Below are 20,794 nucleotides of genomic sequence, written 5' to 3'. Positions count from 1 at the left end.
TTAACAAATGTTTTGTTTGTGATCCACTTTTTATCATTTTCCATTATCAAACAGAAAAGACCACATAACAAGACTAGAGGACATTGACAAGACAAATAGGCCTACTGAAAAACAAAAATAACAGCTAAAAAAACCCCGTGGTGAACCCTCCCTCGCTACCCCATAGGTCTCCATTAGGCTATATTGTTAGGCCTACTTGTGGAGGATAAAAAGATGCAACTTATTAAACTAATTAAGCTAACAGCTGTTTGCTTTGAGTAGGCATAATAGAACAACTGAGGTAAGCATACATGTGTTGACAAACCTGGCTGTTCCCAGAAAACTCCAAAATGTGTCATCACCATGTGACACACCACACATTATTTGTTAGATCAATCGCCTCTGCTGCAAACCTGTAGCTACATGTTTTAAACCGACACATTTGCCTCTGTGCCTGCGGCCTGTTCAGTCTACCAAATCATTTGCATACATTCAGCATCACACAAGCCTATACACACCACTTTGTGTACATATAGGGCCTAACACTTTTGATTGAAATTATTTCTCAAATCACTGTGTCATTGTGTAGCTTACTTATTAGTCTTTGTCCCCGTTGCCTGGAACTCTTTATCTCTAGCAAATACTGTTGCGACACCGGTCAGTCTTTCACCGAGAAGTCAGCGTCTCAGCATTGTCTTAATATGGTCTTTCCATTCCAAAAGTCTTAATATGGGATAACCATCCGACCCATGCATCCGAACGGTGCTCCGACCTCTGGTTACCTCTGTTTTCCTATCCTGCGAATGGCATAAATGCACCACCTAGTGGCGAACCTGTAGAATTATGCCCCGCCCCATTCGCAATAAACAACCAATCACGCGCGTGGAAATGTGGTATATATACTACGTCATTTCCTCCTAGCGCCCTCTTTTTCACCGTGTGGTCAGATCTCCATACGGCGTTGTCTCGTGGTGAGTTTTTAACGGTCATATTATAGAAATAAACCGTAAAATTACGCCAACAAGATTACATTTAGAAAGACTACACACAAAGCTCGCAGTAGGGCATCGTATGAACCGTCGGTACCGTCCATAACATCTTAAGTAATCTCAATGTAGATAATGCTAACGTCATAGCTAACTTGCTAGCAAATGACACGCGCTAACGGCGCAGTGGTCCCTTCGCGCCTGACTAGAAATACTTCATGGACTTAAAACTTACCCAAACGAAGTACAATTACAAACTTGCCTTTATTCATGTCAGAATAAAAAAACGCACTTATGCAGCGTGGTTATATGCTCGCTTTAAATAGTATTAGCCGGATGCCGTTCTTTGATGCCTGCTATCTTACTTTGGAGTGCCCCGTAGACAGAGTATTGCCAGCTTCAGGTTGTATAGACAACTATGCACCTGTTTAACTTAAGGTATATGGCGTTGATGTCTGTATGACGTAACTCCTTACTATGCGATTAGTCAAAACTGCCTACACTCTGAAACCTAATGTGGATGTCTGGTTCTGATCTTTTCCCAGCTCTCCCATCTAAGTCGTAACTCAGGGAAAGCGGTCACGATGTCCGGAGGTCTAGATGTCCTTCAAATGAAGGAGGAGGATGTGCTGAAGTTCCTGGCGGCAGGAACCCATCTGGGAGGAACCAACTCGGACTTCCAGATGGAGCAGTATATCTATAAAAGAAAAAGCGACGGTGAGTCCTGGAAAGCGTTCTCTTCATCATGGTCATACTCATGCAGGTTTTAAATGACTTTTAAAGGATATCCTGTAATTCTCTTGTGCTTCTCCTTCACTCACTAGGTGTGTTCATCATCAACCTGAAGAAGACCTGGGAGAAGCTTCTGCTCGCTGCCAGGGCCATCGTTGCCATTGAGAACCCAGCTGATGTTTGCGTCATCTCCTCCAGGAACACTGGACAGGTAAAGTAACACTGACGTCTGAATAATTCCACTGTTCTGTAGTGAGCAGGACAATAGTACATTATATATAATATGCACTCAATTAAAGCCGGGCACCGATGTCGGTGTTCAGGTGTCGGAATGGTGCAAGAGTGATTTGGCCGGGTTTTCGCTAACACCATGAGGACTGTTGTCCCATGACTGGGGTTTGATAGTGACCTGAGCCACAGTTCAACTTGTCAATTGTAAATGAATTGTCATAATTTAACAGATCCTGAGTTAAATGTGTTCTTTCTGGCCACTTTAGAGAGCTGTGCTGAAGTTTGCTTCTGCCACCGGCTCCACCACCTTCCACGGTCGGTTCACTCCTGGTACATTCACCAATCAGATCCAGGCAGCTTTCAGGGAGCCCCGCCTCCTGCTTGTGACAGACCCCCGTGCTGACCATCAGCCACTGACTGAGGCTTCCTACGTCAACATCCCCACCATTGCCCTGTGCAACACCGACTCCCCAGTGAGATACGTGGACATTGCCATCCCGTGTAACAACAAGGTGAGACCAACTGCATAAAAGAATTGTAGAGTATTTGTGACAACAAGATGTTTTGTGTTGATTCTTCTGTAAATGTTTGCACATCGTTAGAGCCCGGCGCTATCCTGTCAGTGCAGTGCGGGGTGTAGGACATGTGCTAAATAAAAGTGCCTGGCCTAGAACCGCGCTCTCAACCACACAGGGGGATGGGGTCTAGGTCTCGCCACAAAACGCAAACTGATTGCTTTTCATGCATTTAAATGACTTTGAACATACAAGATATGATTCAATCACTGCAGTTGGAATTGTACTGTAATTATCCATAACCAATGTGTGACTGTTGCAGGGTCACCACTCTGTTGGTCTGATGTGGTGGATGTTGGCCAGAGAGGTGCTCAGGATGAGGGGAACCATCTCCAGGGAGCACCCATGGGAGGTCATGCCTGATCTGTACTTCTACAGGGACCCTGAAGAGGTAAGATGAGTGCAGTGCACCTTGAGATATGCAAAATGACATGTTGCTGTGTTAAATAGTTTCACACTAATGCATACCTTTTTCAATGCAGATTGAGAAGGAGGAGCAGGCTGCAGCTGAGAAGGCTGTTGGAAAGGAAGAGTTCCAGGGTGAATGGAGCGCTCCCGCTGCTGAGTTCACCCAGCCTGAGGTGGCTGACTGGTCTGAGGGTGTTGCTGTGCCATCTGTGCCCATCCAGCAGTTCCCTGCAGGTAAGAACAATAGATCGTTTACTTTATTCAAAGTAAGGATGTCAGAACTGCAGTGAGCTTTGTACATTGTTTGGCACTCACGTTTGGTTTCATGTCTTTGTTACAGCTGCTGCTCCAGCTGTGAAAACAGGTATGTTTTTTTTTCTGATTAGCATGAACGTCATCTCAAATTGACTTGAACATGTAAGATGAAATTGTTTCTCTGCTCACTATGTCCATGTCTATTCCTTTGTGCAGAAGACTGGAGTACTACACCTGCTACTGAGGACTGGTCCGCTGCCCCCACTGCCCAGGCATCTGACTGGGGTGGTGCCGCTGCTTCAGACTGGTCTTAAAGCTTTGACTCTGGCAACAATAAAACAGTGTTTTTTACACTTTGACTATGTGTTTGTTGTTCATTTCACATTTACATAAGGTACCTAACATTTCTCTGAAACAAGGTGGAACTTGTGACACTAGGAAAAATGACATGAGTCCGCTATTGCGCCTTAAGTAGATTACTTTCTATATTCCCAGGGCCTTACATACTGGCTTAGCAATTTTATTTAATGTATCTTTTACCAAATTCTGTACACAAGTTTGGCAAGGCTATAACCTTTAATACATTTTTGTAACAAGCCGTTTCAATGGATGAAGGAGTTGGCTGAAACTGAAGTTACATGATGCATGTACAGGTCCTTCTCAAAATAATTAGCATATTGTGATAAAGTTGATTATTTTCCATAATGTAGTAATAATTGAACTTTCATATATTTTAGATTCATTGCACACCAACTGAAATATTTCAGGTCTTTTGTTGTTTTAATACTGATGATTTTGGCATACAGCTCATGAAAACCCCAAATTCCTATCTCTAAAAATTAGCATATCATGAAAAGGTACTCTAAACGAGCTCTTAACCTAATCATCTGAATCAACTAATTAACTCTAAACACCTGCAAAAGATTCCTGAGGCTTTTAAAAACTCCCAGCCTGGTTCATTACTCAAAACCGCAATCATGGGTAAGACTGCCGACCTGACTGCTGTCCAGAAAGCCATCATTGACACCCTCAAGCAAGAGGGTAAGACAGAAAGAAATTTCTGAGCGAATAGGCTGTTCCCAGAGTGCTGTATCAAGGCACCTCTGTGGGAAGGAAAAAGTGTGGCAGAAAACGCTGCACAACCAGAAGAGGTGACCGGACCCTGAGGAGGATTGTGGAGAAGGGCCGATTCCAGACCTTGGGGGACCTGCGGAAGCAGTGGACTGAGTCTGGAGTAGAAACATCCAGAGCCACCGTGCACAGGCGTGTGCAGGAAATGGGCTACAGGTGCCGCATTCCCCAGGTCAAGCCACTTTTGAACCAGAAACAGCGGCAGAAGCGCCTGACCTGGGCTACAGAGAAGCAGCACTGGACTGTTGCTCAGTGGTCCAAAGTACTTTTTTCGGATGAAAGCAAATTTTGCATGTCATTGGAAATCAAGGTGCCAGAGTCTGGAGGAAGACTGGGGAGAAGGAAATGCCTGAAGTCCAGTGTCAAGTACCCACAGTCAGTGATGGTCTGGGGTGCCATGTCAGCTGCTGGTGTTGGTCCACTGTGTTTTATCAAAGGCAGGGTCAATGCAGCTAGCTATCAGGAGATTTTGGAGCACTTCATGCTTCCATCTGCTGAAAAGCTTTATGGAGATGAAGATTTCATTTTTCAACAAGACCTGGCACCTGCTCACAGTGCCAAAACCACTGGTAAATGGTTTAGTGACCATGGTATTACTATGCTCAATTGGCCTGCCAACTCTCCTGACCTGAACCCCATAGAGAATCTGTGGGATATTGTGAAGAGGAAGTTGAGAGACACCAGACCCAACACTGTGGATGAGCTTAAGGCCGCTATCGAAGCATCCTGGGCCTCCATAACACCTCAGCAGTGCAGTGCCACAGGCTGATTGCCTCCATGCCACGCCGCATTGAAGCAGTCATTTCTGCGAAAGGATTCCCGACCAAGTATTGAGTGCATAACTGAACATAATTATTTGAAGGTTGACTTTTTTGTATTAAAAACACTTTTCTTTTATTGGTCGGATGAAATATGCAAATTTTTTGAGATAGGGATTTTTGGTTTTTCTTTACTTTTTTGCCAAAATCATCAATATTAAAACAATAAAAGGCTTGCACTACTTCAGTTGTGTGTAATGAATCTAAAATATATGAAAGTCTAATGTTTATCAGTACATTACAGAAAATATTGAACTTCATCACAATATGCTAATTTTTTGAGAAGGACCTGTAGTTCTAGTTGCAACATTTTACATGTCAAGTTGGAATTGCTGCTGCTGCTGCATAATGTGAATTATTTTGACACAGAATTGTCTTCAATTACTGGTTAATTAGTCCACACAAACTCCTACTTTCTGCTAAATGTCAGATTGACCTAAATGTGCTCAGAGGAACTTTCGGTTAATTCTTGCACCCCCTTTGGACAAAAGCAGTGGTTTTACTTTGCCAGCCGTAATTCCTGGGTGAGCGTACCCATGACAAAGGCTTTTAGAAATACAATATGAAAATAGCATTCTTTGCACTCGTCTTGTTTCCTGTTACAGGCCATTTATGACCATCGGAGGGAAAAAAAACTTTCAGAAACAAAGTTTCTTCTAGCTACTGTAAGTAGAGAACCTAAACGGTTAGGGGAACCAGCCAGAAGCTTATCTTTGCAAGGTTTGAACAAAAGTGCTGATTTTTATGGAACAATTATATTGCATTTTTCTTTTTAATTAAAGCTCTGTTGGAAATACATGATTTGGACTATATGAATAAGTGATGTCATTATTTATGCAAGTACTGTCACACTGATTCCTTACATTAATGTTTTCATGAGCCAAATATTCATATTCATGAATCTAATTACCTGATAAGGTAATAGTAAATCCCTCATTGCTCTGTGTAAGTAAGTACTCAGTTCATTTACATTATTCACATGTGTTGAAGGCCATGAGTTGACTACTGTTTTAAAGGGCCACAGTTTGAGAATCACTTGTCAGAATCATGTGTGACATGAACTCCAGACATTATCCGGAGGATCTCAACCGGGTAATGTCCAAATCTACAATTTTACATGCAGCACACTGCAGAAGGTTGTAGGTGTGAAACATATTCACATACATACACACAAACACATTTGCCCACCCCCCGCTCCTGACCCTGACTTAGTACTAGGCGACCATGTGGGTAAAGTCAGGATAATGTCAGGGTATAAGGACATTATTCTGCTGTGGTGACACTATGGGTCAATTAGATTCATTGTATTTAATCTAATTCAAAAAGGGGTTGTCACCTAACTTTACAGTGCTATTAAAACACTGCATTTGCAGCAGAAAATAGTGTCGTGTGTCAACTGTAGAAACTTGATATACAGAGAGAAGAGTAACCATTTTTTGTGCACACCACTTGGACTCACTTTAAAATTAAATAAAAACAATTTACCTAGGTTTTTTTTTGGGTAATGATGATGGCATAATAAAATAGCAAAATTCACTTTATAAAGTGTTGTATTGTTTTAACTGTGTGTATTGTCTTCCTGTTAGTGTGTGTAATTAATTCATTTACTAATTAAAATAATAAAAATACCTTCTGATTCTGATTGGTTGGAAGTTAATTTCATCAATAATTTTTAAATGCACCTATTTAGCTTTATAGGAACAGGGGAAATAAGATGTTTTTTTTTCTCCTTACATATTTCACGGGCAGCCAGCGTACAAAAGCCACCAGACAGTATTTTTCCTGTCAGTAGTAAACATTGGACGGACTCTCGGGGGTCCGGGCATCCCGCCCGTGCAGAACAATCATCTCCTGCACGTTCGCGCTTGTGTGTCAGGTGGGCGTGTTTCTGCTCTGCCATTGGACGACCGCTGTCCCCTTTCCTCCCGGCTTCCGCTTTCTTTTCATACGCACGCCCAGCCACTGAATAATGATAATAATGATCAAGATGGCTACTACAGAATCCTCCTTGCGGTAGCCAAGCACCAATTTCATGGAAGCGCTCAAAACTGCGATTTCCCGCTGTTTAAGTCCCTCGTAGGCGACGGGGTCTGTGACGGGGAGAATACTTTATGGATTAACTCGGGTTAGGAGGAGATAAAAGTGATTGTGTCGCCCGCAGCACTCATTCCGAAGCAAAGCTAGCTAGCAGAGCACTCCCGCTAGCCGTACTTGTCGACCGTCTCCAGGTTCAGCTCTCCAGTCAGCGGCATTGACTCGGACGTTGGGACGTTGGTCCAGGACGGACGGAGAACGTCAGATGGCAGAGCCGAGGAAAGTGCCGTTCGTCACCATCTCATCTTTCAACACCTCGCCGACGACCCTGGAGTCCGGCAAGAAGCGCCGCCGAGAAGATGAGGCCGTCGACATCACTTTTGGGAAAGACGAAGGTGGAAGTGCGGCGGTGGCGGTAGCTGCGGGGTCAGGGGGAGGTGGCGGAGGGCTCTTCGGTAACGCGAAAGGAGACGACGCCGACAACGAGGAGAAGAAGCCCACCGTCCGCCTCAACCTCCCGCTGAGCGAGCCCAACGAACGGGGGTCTTCCGAGTTCAACTACGGCGAGCTGGTCCACTCAACTATCACTCAGGTTAGGAGAAAAGTAGACAGACACCATGTAAGCTATTGTGCACCGACAGGAAGGGGCCTAACCTGGCATCACCTCGCGAGCGCTGCAATGTTTGGTGCGCGAGGCTGAGCTGTCAAACCGCCGTTACTTTCTGAACTGTTAACTGTGCACGTGCGGGTGTTAAATGAGGTACTCTACGATGACTGTGAATAACTACTATTATTAAGCCGAGTAGTTTATGTGTATGTTTATAATGAGTCTGGAACAAACGGGTAAATTGAGACAGTAAGTTAATCGGTGCCTAGGATGAAAAGTTGCGATGTTGGTTCTGCGTTTCTAGACAGACAGAAATTTGATAAGGCTGAAGGATGCTTAGATAAACTGAAGTTTAGTCACGTGTGAAAGTGAAACTCCACAGTCACTGGATGCAGACCCTCTCTGCCTGGATAACTGCCATGTAAATGATGCGTTCAGGTAATAGATAATAGATAATAGATGGAAGAGTACAAGTTGCAAGAGTTCATGAGTCTGGGAGACTCAGTTGTGTGATTACAGAATTGTGTGCGAGTTATAAGTACTGTGCATTTACAGCAATATATGTTATATTACTTTATCTGATGTCAGTGTCTGTCTTTGCTCAATTGTCTGGCACTTAAGTATTCAGAAATTTCCTTCAGAATAAATAAAGTTATCTTATCTGATTGATCAAGTTGGTAGCTTTGTCACTTTCAGAAAAGTACAAAGGTTCACTCACTGCTGTTCTTACATTTGGATATTGACTTAAAGACCTACTTCACCGGTGGGAATATGAAGGTGCATTGAATTCTGAGATCATATTTAGTATAAGTGTGAAAAGGCAGAACGAGTGTTTTATGGTCTCACTGTCTAACCCTACATTTTCCTTACTGTGACATCACAGTAAGGGCTAGGATTAACAGGACAGCTGGGCCAAGGGAAGGCTGAGGGAAGACAGAGGGGAGAAAAACCTAATTCATTATATTATAATAGTGATTTTATAATGATAGAACGCCTGTTCCGTATGGGTGAAGTATTCCTTTAACCCTGTTTACAGATGGGAATCTTATAACAATCATTCTGATATGAACGGTTCGCAATATTATAACGTCATGCTTCATTTTGTTCTGCAGACCTTTCATTTTGTTCTGCAGACCTTCTCAGATTTTTATCCGCTGCCCTCACAGCCAAGGAAAACATTTTACTACTGTTTTCACAGGCTAAAAGTAAACAGGGCCCTGTATGTGTAAAATTGGATCGGGGGAGTTTGTCCCTTAAAGAATGACTGTTGAGGGTCATACCCATTTGTGCTTATAGACACTCGTGAAGGAAAACCTTTAAGGCCTCTTGCTCGCCATTTCCTTCTTATGCCAATTTCTTTGTTTTCCTCAGGTAAAGCGTCCTCCAGCTTTAACAGTCCCCAAAGGACTCGCCCCTCCCCTGGACCCCAACGACCCCTTTGCTGATGACGACAGGGAGAGGCGGGAGGTGGAAGCGATGGCCAAGAAATTTGAGAACAAATATGTGAGTTTTAAAGTCTCAAGATATACACATCTATTGTTCAAGCTGTACGTTTGTGAATGTTTTGCATCCAGAGGGATGTCTATTCTTGTTATATTTTGTAATGTTCCCCCCCCCCCTGTTTGCAGGGTGGAGCCCCAAAGAAAAAGAAAAGGGACAGATTGCAAGATCTCATCGACATCGGCTATGGCTATGATGACACTGACCCCTTCATAGACAATTCAGAGGCTGTGAGTTCCATTTTTTTGCCAAAGCAGACACACTTTTTGGTTACTCAAACTTAATGACATACTAACCTTGTGTTTATCAGCGCACACTTTTAAAAAAAACATATAATTTTAATTTAAAAGCTTGTCACTCTACTTTGAGGTTTAATTTGTTTTTGAAAGTCTGAAGAATGTTCTCTAGGTTTTCTGTTTTGGGTTGAAACTGTTGTTTACTTTGCCCACATGCACTTCATCTTATAATCACTGATCTGCATTTTTCTTTGACACAAAGTTGCACTTTGTGTTCATGTTACTACATACAATTTCTAAGTTGATTTGAGTTTGTCATACGATCGCTCTGGAATAGTAAAACATTGAAATACACCCCAAATTGTCAGTTTTGCATAATGTATTTTTAGATTTTTATTATTGTGGATTTTTTTATCTGCAAATGAAATGATATGCTCACTGGTTAAAACATTAAGACTGGTTCTTTTAGAACAAAGAATAACGTTTTAAGTCTTCAAGAGTCATTAGTTTAATTTTAGCATTCATCTTCACAAGTTACAGTTTGGCTTGTACCATTTTCTATAAGTAAACTAGAAAGTAATGAACTTAAGGATGTGTCCTACCTGCAGAAACGGCACACCTTAAATATTGATTACAATGTTGTCCCAGATATGTTCCACAGAATATATTTAGGACAACAACAGCGGTAAAGGCTTGGCACAGCACACAGTAATATAAGAAAACAAACCCTAATTATACTTCTCTCCTGGCCTCAGTACGATGAGCTGGTACCGGCCTCGCTCACCACAAAACACGGAGGCTTCTACATCAACACAGGCACACTGCAGTTCAGAGCAGCGTCCGACTCCGAGGGAGAAAACGCAGGGAAGGAGGATAATCACTTCAAGGTAGCTTTGTGCTTCTCTTTGCTTGTATAAAGAAGTAGTAAAGTTATATGTGCCGCCAGATTGTACACACTGAATGGTCCAACGTGTCAATGTTCTAATTGTTTTGGTCAACAACTGCTCTAATACCACATTGTTTGCACCTGTTCGTAGAAGATGAAAGATGGTGAAGAGCGAGTGATAAAAAGACGTCGGAAAAAGCAAGATGGTGGAATTCTGGAGGAGAAGAAGCCCCGAAAGAATAAAGTACCAAAGTCCGGGTAAGATTTAAATTGGTCTGCTTCAGCGGTTCCTCTCAGATTTGTTGTTTCTCAGATATTTTCCACGTTTACAAAACTTCCGCTTTTCCGTCTGTGTGGTTAACTCAACGCGTGATCTCTAAATGTCCTTTTCCTCATGGTGTCTCCTGTCCCTCACAGAGCTTTGGCCCTTGGCGTCCATCGGCCGGAGAAGAAGAAGAGGAAGAAGCTGATGAAGGACTCCATCCACCTGGCCAACATGCTGCGGCGCTTCACCCGCGAGAAGGAGGAGATCCGCAAGAAGGTCGTTGTTCCAGCCGGTCTGGTCCGACCCAACGCCAAAGTGCCCAACGCCAACAACAGCGGCCTCCTCAACGCCCACCCCAAGGCCGCCGGCGACTGCAACATCGCCGACCTGTCCGCCGACCCGTCTGTGATGTCACTGCTGGGCTCCACCAATAACGACATCCTGCAGGACATGATGGGCGACTTGGACTTTGGAATGCTGGACTCTCCTCAGTCGTCCAGCCCGCTGCAGGGAGAGAACGGCTCCTTTGGACATAAAGCGGGAGGCAGCAGAGTGTCACAGGGCAGCGTCATGGCCCCGCCTCCTCTGCCCAATGGACTCCCAGGACCGCTCTCAAAACGCATCGATGACCTCAGAGCTGTAAGAGCTTCAATATTCTACTGCATTATATGTTTAGAATTCGAATGGTCATTAAGGATTCACCCGCAGACTATTTTGAGTAGTTTTTTTTTTTTATATATAATATTTGTATTATTTTCTTAAACAAAACAATCACAGACAACATATACATATACCACAAGACAACAAACTCACAGGACAATACAAAATACAACACAGGGGTAGTTTGTTTTTGTTTTCTATGAAATGTGTGTATTTCCTAGAGCCCAAAACATTGTACTTAAATAACCAGAGATAAATGATTATTCGACTTTTAAAACAATATAAGATGACATTTCTTATTGTTGAAACTGTGGAGGAAATTAAATCTGATTAGGGAGACTCATGACACAAATCATTTGCTTGTTCTAATGCAACTGCTGCAGAAAAGCATCCTGACAGTATTTAGCACAAAAAAGTAAAACATTTAGAAGGGTTCTTTGAACCAGATTTACAAAGGCGTTGCTTAAGTCCGTGTTATGTTTGTCTCTTGACACAGGCGTCCCGCCTGTTTGATGAAGAGGGCAGAAAGAAATTCTTCACATTGGACATGAACAACATCCTGTTGGAGTGAGTACCATTTGCATTTTTGCAAACGGGTGTAAAAGCAAATTTAGATGTATGTAATTCTTACATCTGTGTGTTTGTGTGTGTGTGTCAGTATTGAGCTGCAGGTTCAGGAGCAGCCTGCAGAGGTGCGTACAGCTGTCTACTGTCACCTGGAGGCCTTTGTGCCCTGTAATAAAGAAGCTCTGCTCAAACGCCTTAAGAAGCTCAGCCTCAACATACAGGTTAGTGGGAGCCATATTATTTTTAAACAAATGGTCACTTACTGCTCGTCACTTTGCAAAGTTTGTTTCACTGCAGGTGGAGTCAGTATTCTGAATGAAAGCTTGTTGTCAAATCATTTTTAGTCATTTAAAATCTCTTCACGATCCACTACCTATCTCTATGTGTGCGCTGAAAACAAATTTGGTGTTATTACACAGCGTAGGCTCTGTAAACTTATTTACTATAGAAACAAAGGGGACCCACCGGAGATAGCAACATGCCCGTTTGCAGAGCCTATGCTGTGTATTAGTCCACCTTCAAATTGGCCAACAGAAACTGATGCCTAAAGGCTTATGTCATCCAGTACCTCAGCAGTGAGAGCCAATGCGTAATCAGCTCTAAATGTAACTGTGTGAAAGCCAAGTCACTGTTTTTACAACAGCTGTGTCTCCTGGCAATCTGCCAGTTATCCAACTATATGTAACTTGTGAGTGCGCTGCCCTGCATCTTTGTGTGATTTCTAACTGTGCTGTACCCCGGTGGCTGCAGGACGACCGCCTGCGAGCACCGCTGCTGAAGCTGAAACTGGCAGTGTGCAGCGTGATGCCGGAGCAGATTGCTCGATACAACATGGACTGCATCGCTAAAGTGGCAAAGTACGGGCTCTTCTTGAGAAAGCTTTTTTCTTCTCCCTGTCATTTCTAAAGTTGATTTGATATATGATTTTTACGTCTCTGTCTGCAGGCAGCAGTCTGAAGAGGGAGAGAAGAACGGGTCGGAGGACGATGATGAGGAGAAACCAGGGAAGAGGGTGATGGGCCCTCGAAAGAAGTTTGTCTGGGACGACAAACTCAGGTCAGTCTTACAGAGGAGGGGAGACTCATTCTCTTGAAGAGACCGTAAATGTACATGCACCAATGTAAAGGACGCAATAGCGACGAAGAGCTTACCGTAGATTGTGTGTGCTCTGCAGGTTGTTGCTGTGTAACCTGGTGCGGGTGAAGATAGGCTGCTACGAGCTGGAGGGAAAGAACACGCTGTCTCTGGAGGACTACCTCAAAGCCTTCATGGAGACAGAAGTTAAACTTCTCTGGCCTAAAGGCTGGATGCAGGCCAGGTGTGTGTGTTGCTAGATTCTTTAGTTTGAGAGGATTTCAAATAACTACTTTCTGTCTTGTATGCCAACAATAGACTTAACTAAGTTACTAACATGATCACTGAATGGTGAATTCCTTCATGAATTTTCACTGAACTGATATTTCCGCCTTGGTTTTTTTCTGTTCACAGGATGCTGTTTAAAGAGAGCATCATGGCCCATGGTCACCTCACAGGCTACACGTGAGTCATATGACTTTTTTATGATTCTTTTTATACACATTTTTTAACTATGACTTGTCTAGCTGTTTCTCAATGAATTCTGTTTGTTTATTTTTGTTTGTTTTTGCTCCAGAGCAAAGAAAAAGATGGTCTCTACTCCCAAGGCCAGGCCAAAGGTTAGACTTAACTTTTAAATCAACCATAAAGATTTGATCTTTGTCTCAGTGTATGAATGCAGTAAGGAAAAGAGGAATGTTTAAAGCAACTAAAAAGTGTTGTACATGTGAGTCATTTAAGATACACTTGCCTAATAACAATGTTATGCGTGTACTTCCAGGAGGCAGTGTGGGTTCAGCGACCTACACCTTCGGCTGGTGCCACGCCCTCCCCCGCGGCCCAGGTTGCCAAGCGACTGCCCCAGTCACCTGCTGAGCCCATCTGTCTGGATTCCCTTGATGAGGACCTGACTGCTCCCTCCCTAGACTCGATCTCCCAAGCCCTGGCCATCCTGGGCAACGCAGCCAAGGGCCTGGCTCACGGGGACAGTCCCCCGTCCCCGGACAGACCTAAGACCAACCCTGCCTCCCTCCATTCCTCGCCGCTCCTCTCGCAGCAGAAGAAGAACTCCGGGGTCTCCTCAAGCTCCAACGCACCTCACTACATCTCTACCTCTTCGTCTCCCTCCACCCCTCTGTCTCGGCCTCCGTCCATCGCGTCCTCTCCTCTTTCCTCGGCGCGGGTGGATGGCATGGGGGCTCTTAAGGGCACGGTGCAGGTTCACAGACACTCGGTGCTGAACACTCAGAGACCTTTGGTTGTAGTTGGGGCTAAATCCAATATGGCTGCCTCGGCAGCATCACCTAAACCCCGTCCGCCGCCCACCGCGTCACCCCTGGTGGCCCCGGGTTCAAAGATGGGGGCTTCCACTCCCCCGTCTGGCCTCCTCAAAGGCAGCAATAATAATAACAGAGCCAACAGCGGTGACACTCTAATCATCACGTCGCCTCAGTCTCGGCTACACACCCTCCCGTCACACATGACTCTTAAAACCTTCCAGGCCCCTCGCCTTCAGTCCCCGCAGAGTAAACCCTCCCTCTCCCTCTCCCTCTCTCAGATGCTCCCTGGAGTCCAGCCCCAGCCGCAGTCTAACTTCATCACCCCTATGCACGCCACGCTCACCAAGTCCACACATAGCAGCATCCCACCCATCGTCAAACTCACCGCCCGCGCCCCCAACCCCACTGTTACCACGACAACCTCGACCTCCCCCGTCATCTGTCAAAGCCCCCGGTCTCAGGCGCCCCCGTCCATACACCAGTACTCTCCCAAAACCCTGGCAGGGTTCCGCCCGCCGTTCTCAGGTGCCCAGGGAGTTGTGGCAAAGCCGGGCCAAGGCATCTACACTTCTCCAGGCAGCCAGAAGACCCCCAACAACCACAGCACCACCAACAGCAGCCTTATTAACACCATATCCATAAGCAAGCATTCAGTTTCCAGTGCCTCCTCCCCCACAGTGGCCTCGGTCAACCCAGGCCAGCGTCAGAGGCCCGGGGCTGGGACACCTCAGGGGGCCAAGCCAGTCGTGTCGGTCCCATCCTCTTCTGTCTCCTCTCAGTTGCCACAGGTTTGTACTGCTAGTGTGTCCAGATTGATAACATATCTTATATGCTTTACTAATCAGCACATTCACATGCACTGAAGTAAATTGATTACAGGTGTCAGGAATATTCCGAATATAGAGCTGTTAAGAGGCTGTTTTTGATTTTTGATAACTTTCCCATAATTCTCCCCCGGTACCCGGTACTGTTGGGTAATACCTATTTCTACTTCAACTTTAGCTTATTTATTTAAGTTTCCCGCCTAGAAGCTGCCACATGACTTGCGAGTATGATCGACTCAAAATAGCTTTTTCCTTATGTGGCAGGTTCTTTATTTAACAAGTTGGGCCTCCATCATTTACAGGAGTTCACTTTTATAGTACACAGGCATAAGTACTTCTGCTGTAAAGGACACAATCTTAAGGCATTTATAATAAACATGCCCACATTAAACGGCAGTTTTTATTTATTTACTGTAATTAAAGGAATACGTTGCTATTTTTAAATACCCTAGTATACTGTATTACCGTACCACTGACCAACCCTAGTTTATATTTGCCCTGAGTAGTGTAGCCATCTAGTTTTGAAAGATTTGCATGGAAAGACGTGTTTTTTTTTTCTTCAAATTTTATGCTGCTTTATACTTCTACACCATGACATTTCAGAGGATTTTTTTTTTTACTGCACTACATTTACTTGACTGTTATTCAATTAGCATTAAAACACTATTGACCTATATATTTTTATTGTATTTTACTATTATAGAGCTGAAACAATTTGTCCATTATTCAGCAACAATTATGATAAAGCTTTTTTAATCTGTCCCTTCATCATTCATGCAAAAAACATTCAATGGTTCCAGCCTTTCCACAATTGGGGAACAAATACTACTGCTGTATAATGAGTACTTTTGGCTAATAATACTATAACTACTGGGGATACATCTACTTATGTGAAGTTTTTAATGCAGGACTTTAACTTGTTGTTTTGTGGGGTTGCTATTTTTACTTGATTCATGGTCTTAGTAGTTGCTCCATTTCTGCTCGGTAGTAAAATATCTGATAGTGAATTGTAAGTCATGTATGGGGCAAGGCTGGGAACAAGTAAGCTGAGTAAACAGACTAAAAGCATCATAGAGACACAGTTGTCCACTTTGCTGTCCTGAGTTTGTGTCGGCCCATCAACATCAGCCCTCTTGTTTGTGTTCAGGTCTCCTCGGCAGGCGGTCTGCTCGGCTCGCCCTCCTCTCTCCCTCTGGGCTTTGGGATGCTGGGCGGCCTGGTGCCTGTGTCCTTGCCCTTCCAGTTCCCCCAGCTGCTAAACCTGCCTCCCCTGGGTACAGCAGGCTCCAATACGGCGCCCGGTGCCTCCACAGCCAGTAGCAATGCAGCGTTCTCTACCTTGACGCACAGTGAGTGACATGGATTCTCTGACCTGAACTATGCACCACACGTAGCTTTTCAGATTGGTGGCCTGTAGTTTAAACAATGTAATGTGTTTTCATTGACATCAGACAGGTGCTCTGTGTTAAGGGGGTTCCTGTATAGACCTTGTTTTGTGTTGTGTACGTTAGTCTCATTTGTTTTATCACCATATTGTGTGTCAGATGTACTCGTGACTTTTCTCCTGTTTGACATTATTTCATTTTGTTTGCTCCATTTCCCCCAAACTTCTCCATTTCCTGTTTGTCCGCTCTCCTACATATATGTTGCCAATCCTTTTCTCCTTTCCATTCCCCACTTATACTTCTATCTCCCCTCTTGTGTTTGGCTGTCATGACCTATACTCCATCCTACTCATCTCCCTCCATGTTTTGTTGCTATCTGTCCCTCCTCTCCCCACCTCCCTCCCTGTTCCCCTGTCCTGTCTCCTCAGATCTGTATAAGAGTCTCCAGTCAGGGTCTCATGTTGCTCTGCCTCCTCACTTGCAGCTCGCTTTCTCAGGTAAAATGTGCCCCTCCCTCCACCCGTTCCCCCGCCTTCCTTTTCTCTTTTCAAGTGTCTGATGTTTTGTCTCGGGTTGCCCTTTTTCTGTCTGGTCCCGTTTTTGTTCTCTGCTCGTCTATTGGTGACAGCATGCCTTTTTTAAATGTTGTCATTTTAGCTGTCCGTAATGTGCATTTTGTCTACCAATGCATCTCACTGACATTTCAATGAACTTTATTATTCCTGTCCAGATGTCGGTCAAAGCCAGGGAGGAGACGCTAAGAGGAAGACGCTATGATACAGCAGGATTTCAACTCCCAGTCGATGCTCTGCTGGGACGTGACGGATGGACGTGGTCTCAGAAGAGGACTGGGTTACACTTAGAACACTTGACCTGAGAAGATCATTTCAACCTTTCATGAATTCCACAGTTGAATATACCTTTTTCTGAAACATTTTGGTAACTTTTAAATACTATTCTTAGAATTGTTAAATGAAATGACAAAAGACAGATTGTCAATGTTTACAAAATAGACCTATATCACTGTGGACAGGGAGAAGGAATAAATGGGATTTATGGGTGAGTGTGTGTGCGCGTGCTTGGTGGTCTGAATGTGTGGGACTGAAAGTGTGCCTTTGTGCGTCTCCCTCTCTGATGTATGGTCAGTTTGTCTATTTGGTGCTGTTTTTATCATAATGTAATTATCACTGATACCTGTAAAAAATGTAAACTGCAAATTGAATTTGAGCGTTTTTTTTTAGCTGTACACTTTTTCATTGTACCTGAATTCTTGAATGAATTTGTCTTTATAGAATTCGAACCAACTTTGAATTAAAATCTTTCCCCTCAGATGAAGTCATTTGATATAAGTTTATGATACTTAAATGGGATCTCACGTTAAGGTGTAGTTTCTCTGGACTCCCTGCAACACATGAGTAACAGAATCTAACATAGCTGAGGCAAAACACCACACATGAATGGGCAGTGTAGATTTAATTGACACCTTAATTTGGCTATTAAATCAATTTTAATGAAAGACCCCTAACTTAACCCATACATGAAAATTGAAAATATTTTACAGAAACGATCAATAATGCCAAGTTTCTGAAACACCTTTAGACACCAGATCAAATGAACAGTCCAACAAATAAGACAAAAACAATACAAAAGGAGGAATAAAGGCATCAATCTAAGCAGTTTGTGAAAGACAGTCATGTGGAGGGTAACTCGAACTGGCAGCATGAGAAGGTCAGGACTGGCCGGCCCTCCCGGAGCTTCTCCCAGATGGGTTTCCCCTCAAAACATTGCTGCTTCCCTTTCGCCTTTCGGAATCCCTACTTGACCAGAGGCCTGGTCTTATCATCGTCGCCACACTGGTGGGCTTTGTACTTTTTTACCTCAGCCATGTAGGCTGACCAAGCATCGCTCCTGCCCGGCACAGGCGCCTGTAGAGGAAGTTCAAGGTAATTAACAGTGATGTCAAAAAATACACAACTCCAAAAAGACACCCACCGCCAACTTCACTTACATCTTCATCTTTCAGCTTCTTCGCAACCATGCCGGTCTTTAGGAACACCCCGCCTCGCCGCTTCCCCACCTGGGTTAGGGGATAGAATACTGAAACCGTTACAGGAGCCCTTGAAGCTGGAATGCCAATGAAGGAGACTACACCAGAGCAGGTCTACATTTAGTCTCTTGTCGCAACACCAGCGAAACCGTCACCAGTGAGGAGTAACCCTAGCCTTGACTGGGCTACAAATACTACACACTCCCACAATGTGCTCTTAAAAGAAAGTGTAAACAGCACTGTCATATGTGTGCGTAAAAGGCTACTGGCAATCAATAAAGAAAGCCCTTATTTAAGGATGCAATAACTGAGGGCCAGTTAGAGTAATATTGTCAATCAGTGCAATGCATGGTGGTTCAATTTGGATGTGTGTTGAGCTACTATCTCATCTTTAACTCTGCCAAACCCCTTACAAAGCTTGTCACGGGAGGGGGCTTCTTTTCCACTGGTGTCTGTCCTTGCTCGGTGGCTGTCGCGTCTCCACCTGTTTGCTGAGTCTCCTTTTTCCTCTGCTCCTCCTCCATCTTCTTCTTGAACATCTCCATGAAGCTGCCGTCGTTAGCGAACGCGTTGGCCCCGGGCACCAAGGCTTTGCACGCCGGGCTGCTGGAGGGGGACGCGGGGCTGCCGCAGCTGGAGTCGCTGCTGCTACCCCCGCCGCCGCTTGTTTGAGGTTTACTGTGCGAGCGCTTGGAATCCATGTTTCCTGGGCGCAATGTTCAAGGTTGTAAACGGAAAAGTCCAGTCGCTCAGAGGCAGTGTGTGTCCTTTGACTGAAAACGTATGGCTAGGTTGCGAAGTTGGCTTTCAAGACTGCAAGACAGACTTGGATGCCACCGACAAAACAATATAAAAAGCTCCGCAGTTAACACAGTCCAGTGCCGAATTGAAGGAAAATTAGGAAAAAAGGCGAAATAAAAAGGTTAAAAACTGCCTCTCACCGTCTGCCGTGTAGCGCATAGCCCCATACAAAAACAAAAGCAGGCGCTGGTCTGGCTGCTAACGCGGCTAACACTTCGGGCTTGGATTGTTAAAGGCCTTCACGGACGAGGAACCTCAACTTGAACCTCCGGTTAATGTGCGAGATGTATCCACATATAATGATACAATTTAAATGCCCAAAAAAGTATGAATACCTGTAGCACAGAGAGGGAAATCGCGGATTTTACCAACGCTTTTCGCTAACTTTCGCCATCCATCAGCAGTTGCCGTCGGCCATGTTTGATTACGCCCTGATGACGTCGCGCCTATGGCGCCCCCTGCTTTGCCGGAATTGACACAGCAGGGACTGATATTAAAAGAACATGCTGTGCCTGCACGGTTTAATATCAGAATCCGAAATAGCCTACCTTATCGATTCGGAAACAAGGTTAAAACGTTAAAGCATGATGAACTTCATACATTGAAATATAAACTCAGCGTTGTCCTTCACAATGCACACCAATAATATATAGGGTGAATTGCCCTAATGTTGGACAATAATTGCAATGGCAAATATGTACGATATTATATTACCATATGAAGCCAAAACATTTGACCCATATCTGATACCATCCTGAAATCTCCAAGATGTCGGCTAATGAAAAAAGAAGAAATAATTCAGATATCATACTAAGAGAATAAATGGCACATTTATTAGTGTGTCATGTGCAAAATTGCTAAAGAAAATGCGTTTGCTCTAAACTGTGACAGTGTGCAGTTTAATCTGGGACAGTCTTTATTATGCATAGAAAAAACAAAATTGCAAGGCAAACTTATTTGCTCATAAACACACATGGTCAAATGTGCATACTCCGTTTTGATGGTTTCAACTAGAACAATATTTTCCTTGCCCTGGCTTCCTCTCCCTGCTCTGCGCTTTGCCATTTTCACCTTACCAGTTATACATTGCATTCAGTTAATATAGGATATGAGAAAATTACTATATCCTATTTACGGAATTGAGCTAAATTTAATTTGCTTTCAGATTGCTTTCTTTATAACACTATTTGACTAATATATCTTGAATACGGTTCATATTGCACATTAAATGTTCCTACATTTGTATTTCCCCAATTTAAATGACTGTCCCAAATTAGGTACATCCTGCTGTCCCACATTTGGAAAGACCATTCCGAATGTGTGAAAGCTAAAGATCGCTCCATTATGAATCTTTGATTATGTTTATTTGTCCCTGTTTTTTTGGGGGGGATTACAGGTGCCGAGAATAATAAGGTATGGTAGACTTGTGTATAGGGGGTGTATAATATCCCTCAGAGTATTTCAGGTATTTTAAAGCTAGAAGAACTACACTTCTAATTCTGATCATTTCACT

The 20,794-nt window shown here is 43.9% G+C and overlaps 3 protein-coding genes across 5 annotated transcripts; 2 read left to right on the top strand and 1 right to left on the bottom strand.

The window, feature by feature from the left end:
- Positions 1–895: 895 nt before the first annotated feature.
- rpsa (ribosomal protein SA) lies at positions 896–3,525 on the top strand. The gene is made up of 8 exons (XM_080044445.1): positions 896–950; positions 1,511–1,682; positions 1,790–1,908; positions 2,195–2,440; positions 2,766–2,894; positions 2,986–3,145; positions 3,252–3,275; positions 3,383–3,525. The coding sequence occupies exons 2-8, from the start codon at positions 1,550–1,552 to the stop codon at positions 3,478–3,480; spliced, it is 909 nt and encodes a 302-aa protein (XP_079900571.1). The 5' UTR covers positions 896–950; positions 1,511–1,549; the 3' UTR covers positions 3,481–3,525.
- Positions 3,526–7,109: 3,584 nt separating this feature from the next.
- On the top strand, positions 7,110–17,762 carry ubn2b (ubinuclein 2b). 3 transcript variants are annotated; one of them, XM_080044332.1, is made up of 17 exons: positions 7,110–7,741; positions 9,128–9,259; positions 9,385–9,486; positions 10,248–10,379; positions 10,533–10,636; positions 10,796–11,282; positions 11,800–11,870; positions 11,962–12,091; positions 12,621–12,727; positions 12,816–12,926; positions 13,045–13,188; positions 13,359–13,409; positions 13,522–13,564; positions 13,726–15,012; positions 16,196–16,397; positions 16,862–16,930; positions 17,164–17,762. In XM_080044332.1, the coding sequence occupies exons 1-17, from the start codon at positions 7,415–7,417 to the stop codon at positions 17,208–17,210; spliced, it is 3,546 nt and encodes a 1,181-aa protein (XP_079900458.1). In that variant the 5' UTR covers positions 7,110–7,414; the 3' UTR covers positions 17,211–17,762. The 3 variants fall into 3 exon arrangements, with proteins under 3 accessions (XP_079900458.1, XP_079900457.1, XP_079900459.1); XM_080044331.1 differs by having other exon boundaries at positions 10,530–10,636; XM_080044333.1 differs by lacking the exon at positions 16,862–16,930 and having other exon boundaries at positions 10,530–10,636.
- Positions 17,763–17,910: 148 nt separating this feature from the next.
- Positions 17,911–19,698, bottom strand: trir (telomerase RNA component interacting RNase). Its single transcript, XM_080044796.1, has 3 exons — positions 18,894–19,698; positions 18,442–18,510; positions 17,911–18,358 (listed from the first exon to the last, which is right to left on the bottom strand). The coding sequence occupies exons 1-3, from the start codon at positions 19,179–19,181 to the stop codon at positions 18,248–18,250; spliced, it is 468 nt and encodes a 155-aa protein (XP_079900922.1). The 5' UTR covers positions 19,182–19,698; the 3' UTR covers positions 17,911–18,247.
- Between the last annotated feature and the right edge of the window lie 1,096 nt (positions 19,699–20,794).

This window comes from Ammodytes marinus (genome assembly GCF_949987685.1).
Source record: "Ammodytes marinus genome assembly, chromosome: 16".
In the NCBI taxonomy this organism is placed as follows: Eukaryota; Metazoa; Chordata; class Actinopteri; order Uranoscopiformes; family Ammodytidae; genus Ammodytes; species Ammodytes marinus.
The sequence above is the reverse complement of the archived record's forward strand: the minus strand, read 5'-3'. Positions and strand labels throughout refer to the sequence as shown.

Coding starts and splice junctions, on each gene's coding strand:
- rpsa (XM_080044445.1), top strand. CDS start 1,550: ATGTCCGGAGGTCTAGATGTCCTTCAAATGAAGGAGGAGGATGTGCTG. Junction 2,441..2,765: donor CCATCCCGTGTAACAACAAG/GTGAGACCAACT, acceptor TGACTGTTGCAG/GGTCACCACTCTGTTGGTCT. Junction 3,276..3,382: donor TGCTCCAGCTGTGAAAACAG/GTATGTTTTTTT, acceptor TCCTTTGTGCAG/AAGACTGGAGTACTACACCT.
- ubn2b (XM_080044331.1), top strand. CDS start 7,415: ATGGCAGAGCCGAGGAAAGTGCCGTTCGTCACCATCTCATCTTTCAAC. Junction 12,092..12,620: donor AGCTCAGCCTCAACATACAG/GTTAGTGGGAGC, acceptor CGGTGGCTGCAG/GACGACCGCCTGCGAGCACC. Junction 13,410..13,521: donor GGTCACCTCACAGGCTACAC/GTGAGTCATATG, acceptor TTTTTGCTCCAG/AGCAAAGAAAAAGATGGTCT.
- trir (XM_080044796.1), bottom strand. CDS start 19,181: ATGGATTCCAAGCGCTCGCACAGTAAACCTCAAACAAGCGGCGGCGGG. Junction 18,511..18,893: donor CCCCTCCCGTGACAAGCTTT/GTAAGGGGTTTG, acceptor CCCCTAACCCAG/GTGGGGAAGCGGCGAGGCGG. Junction 18,359..18,441: donor AGAAGCTGAAAGATGAAGAT/GTAAGTGAAGTT, acceptor CTTCCTCTACAG/GCGCCTGTGCCGGGCAGGAG.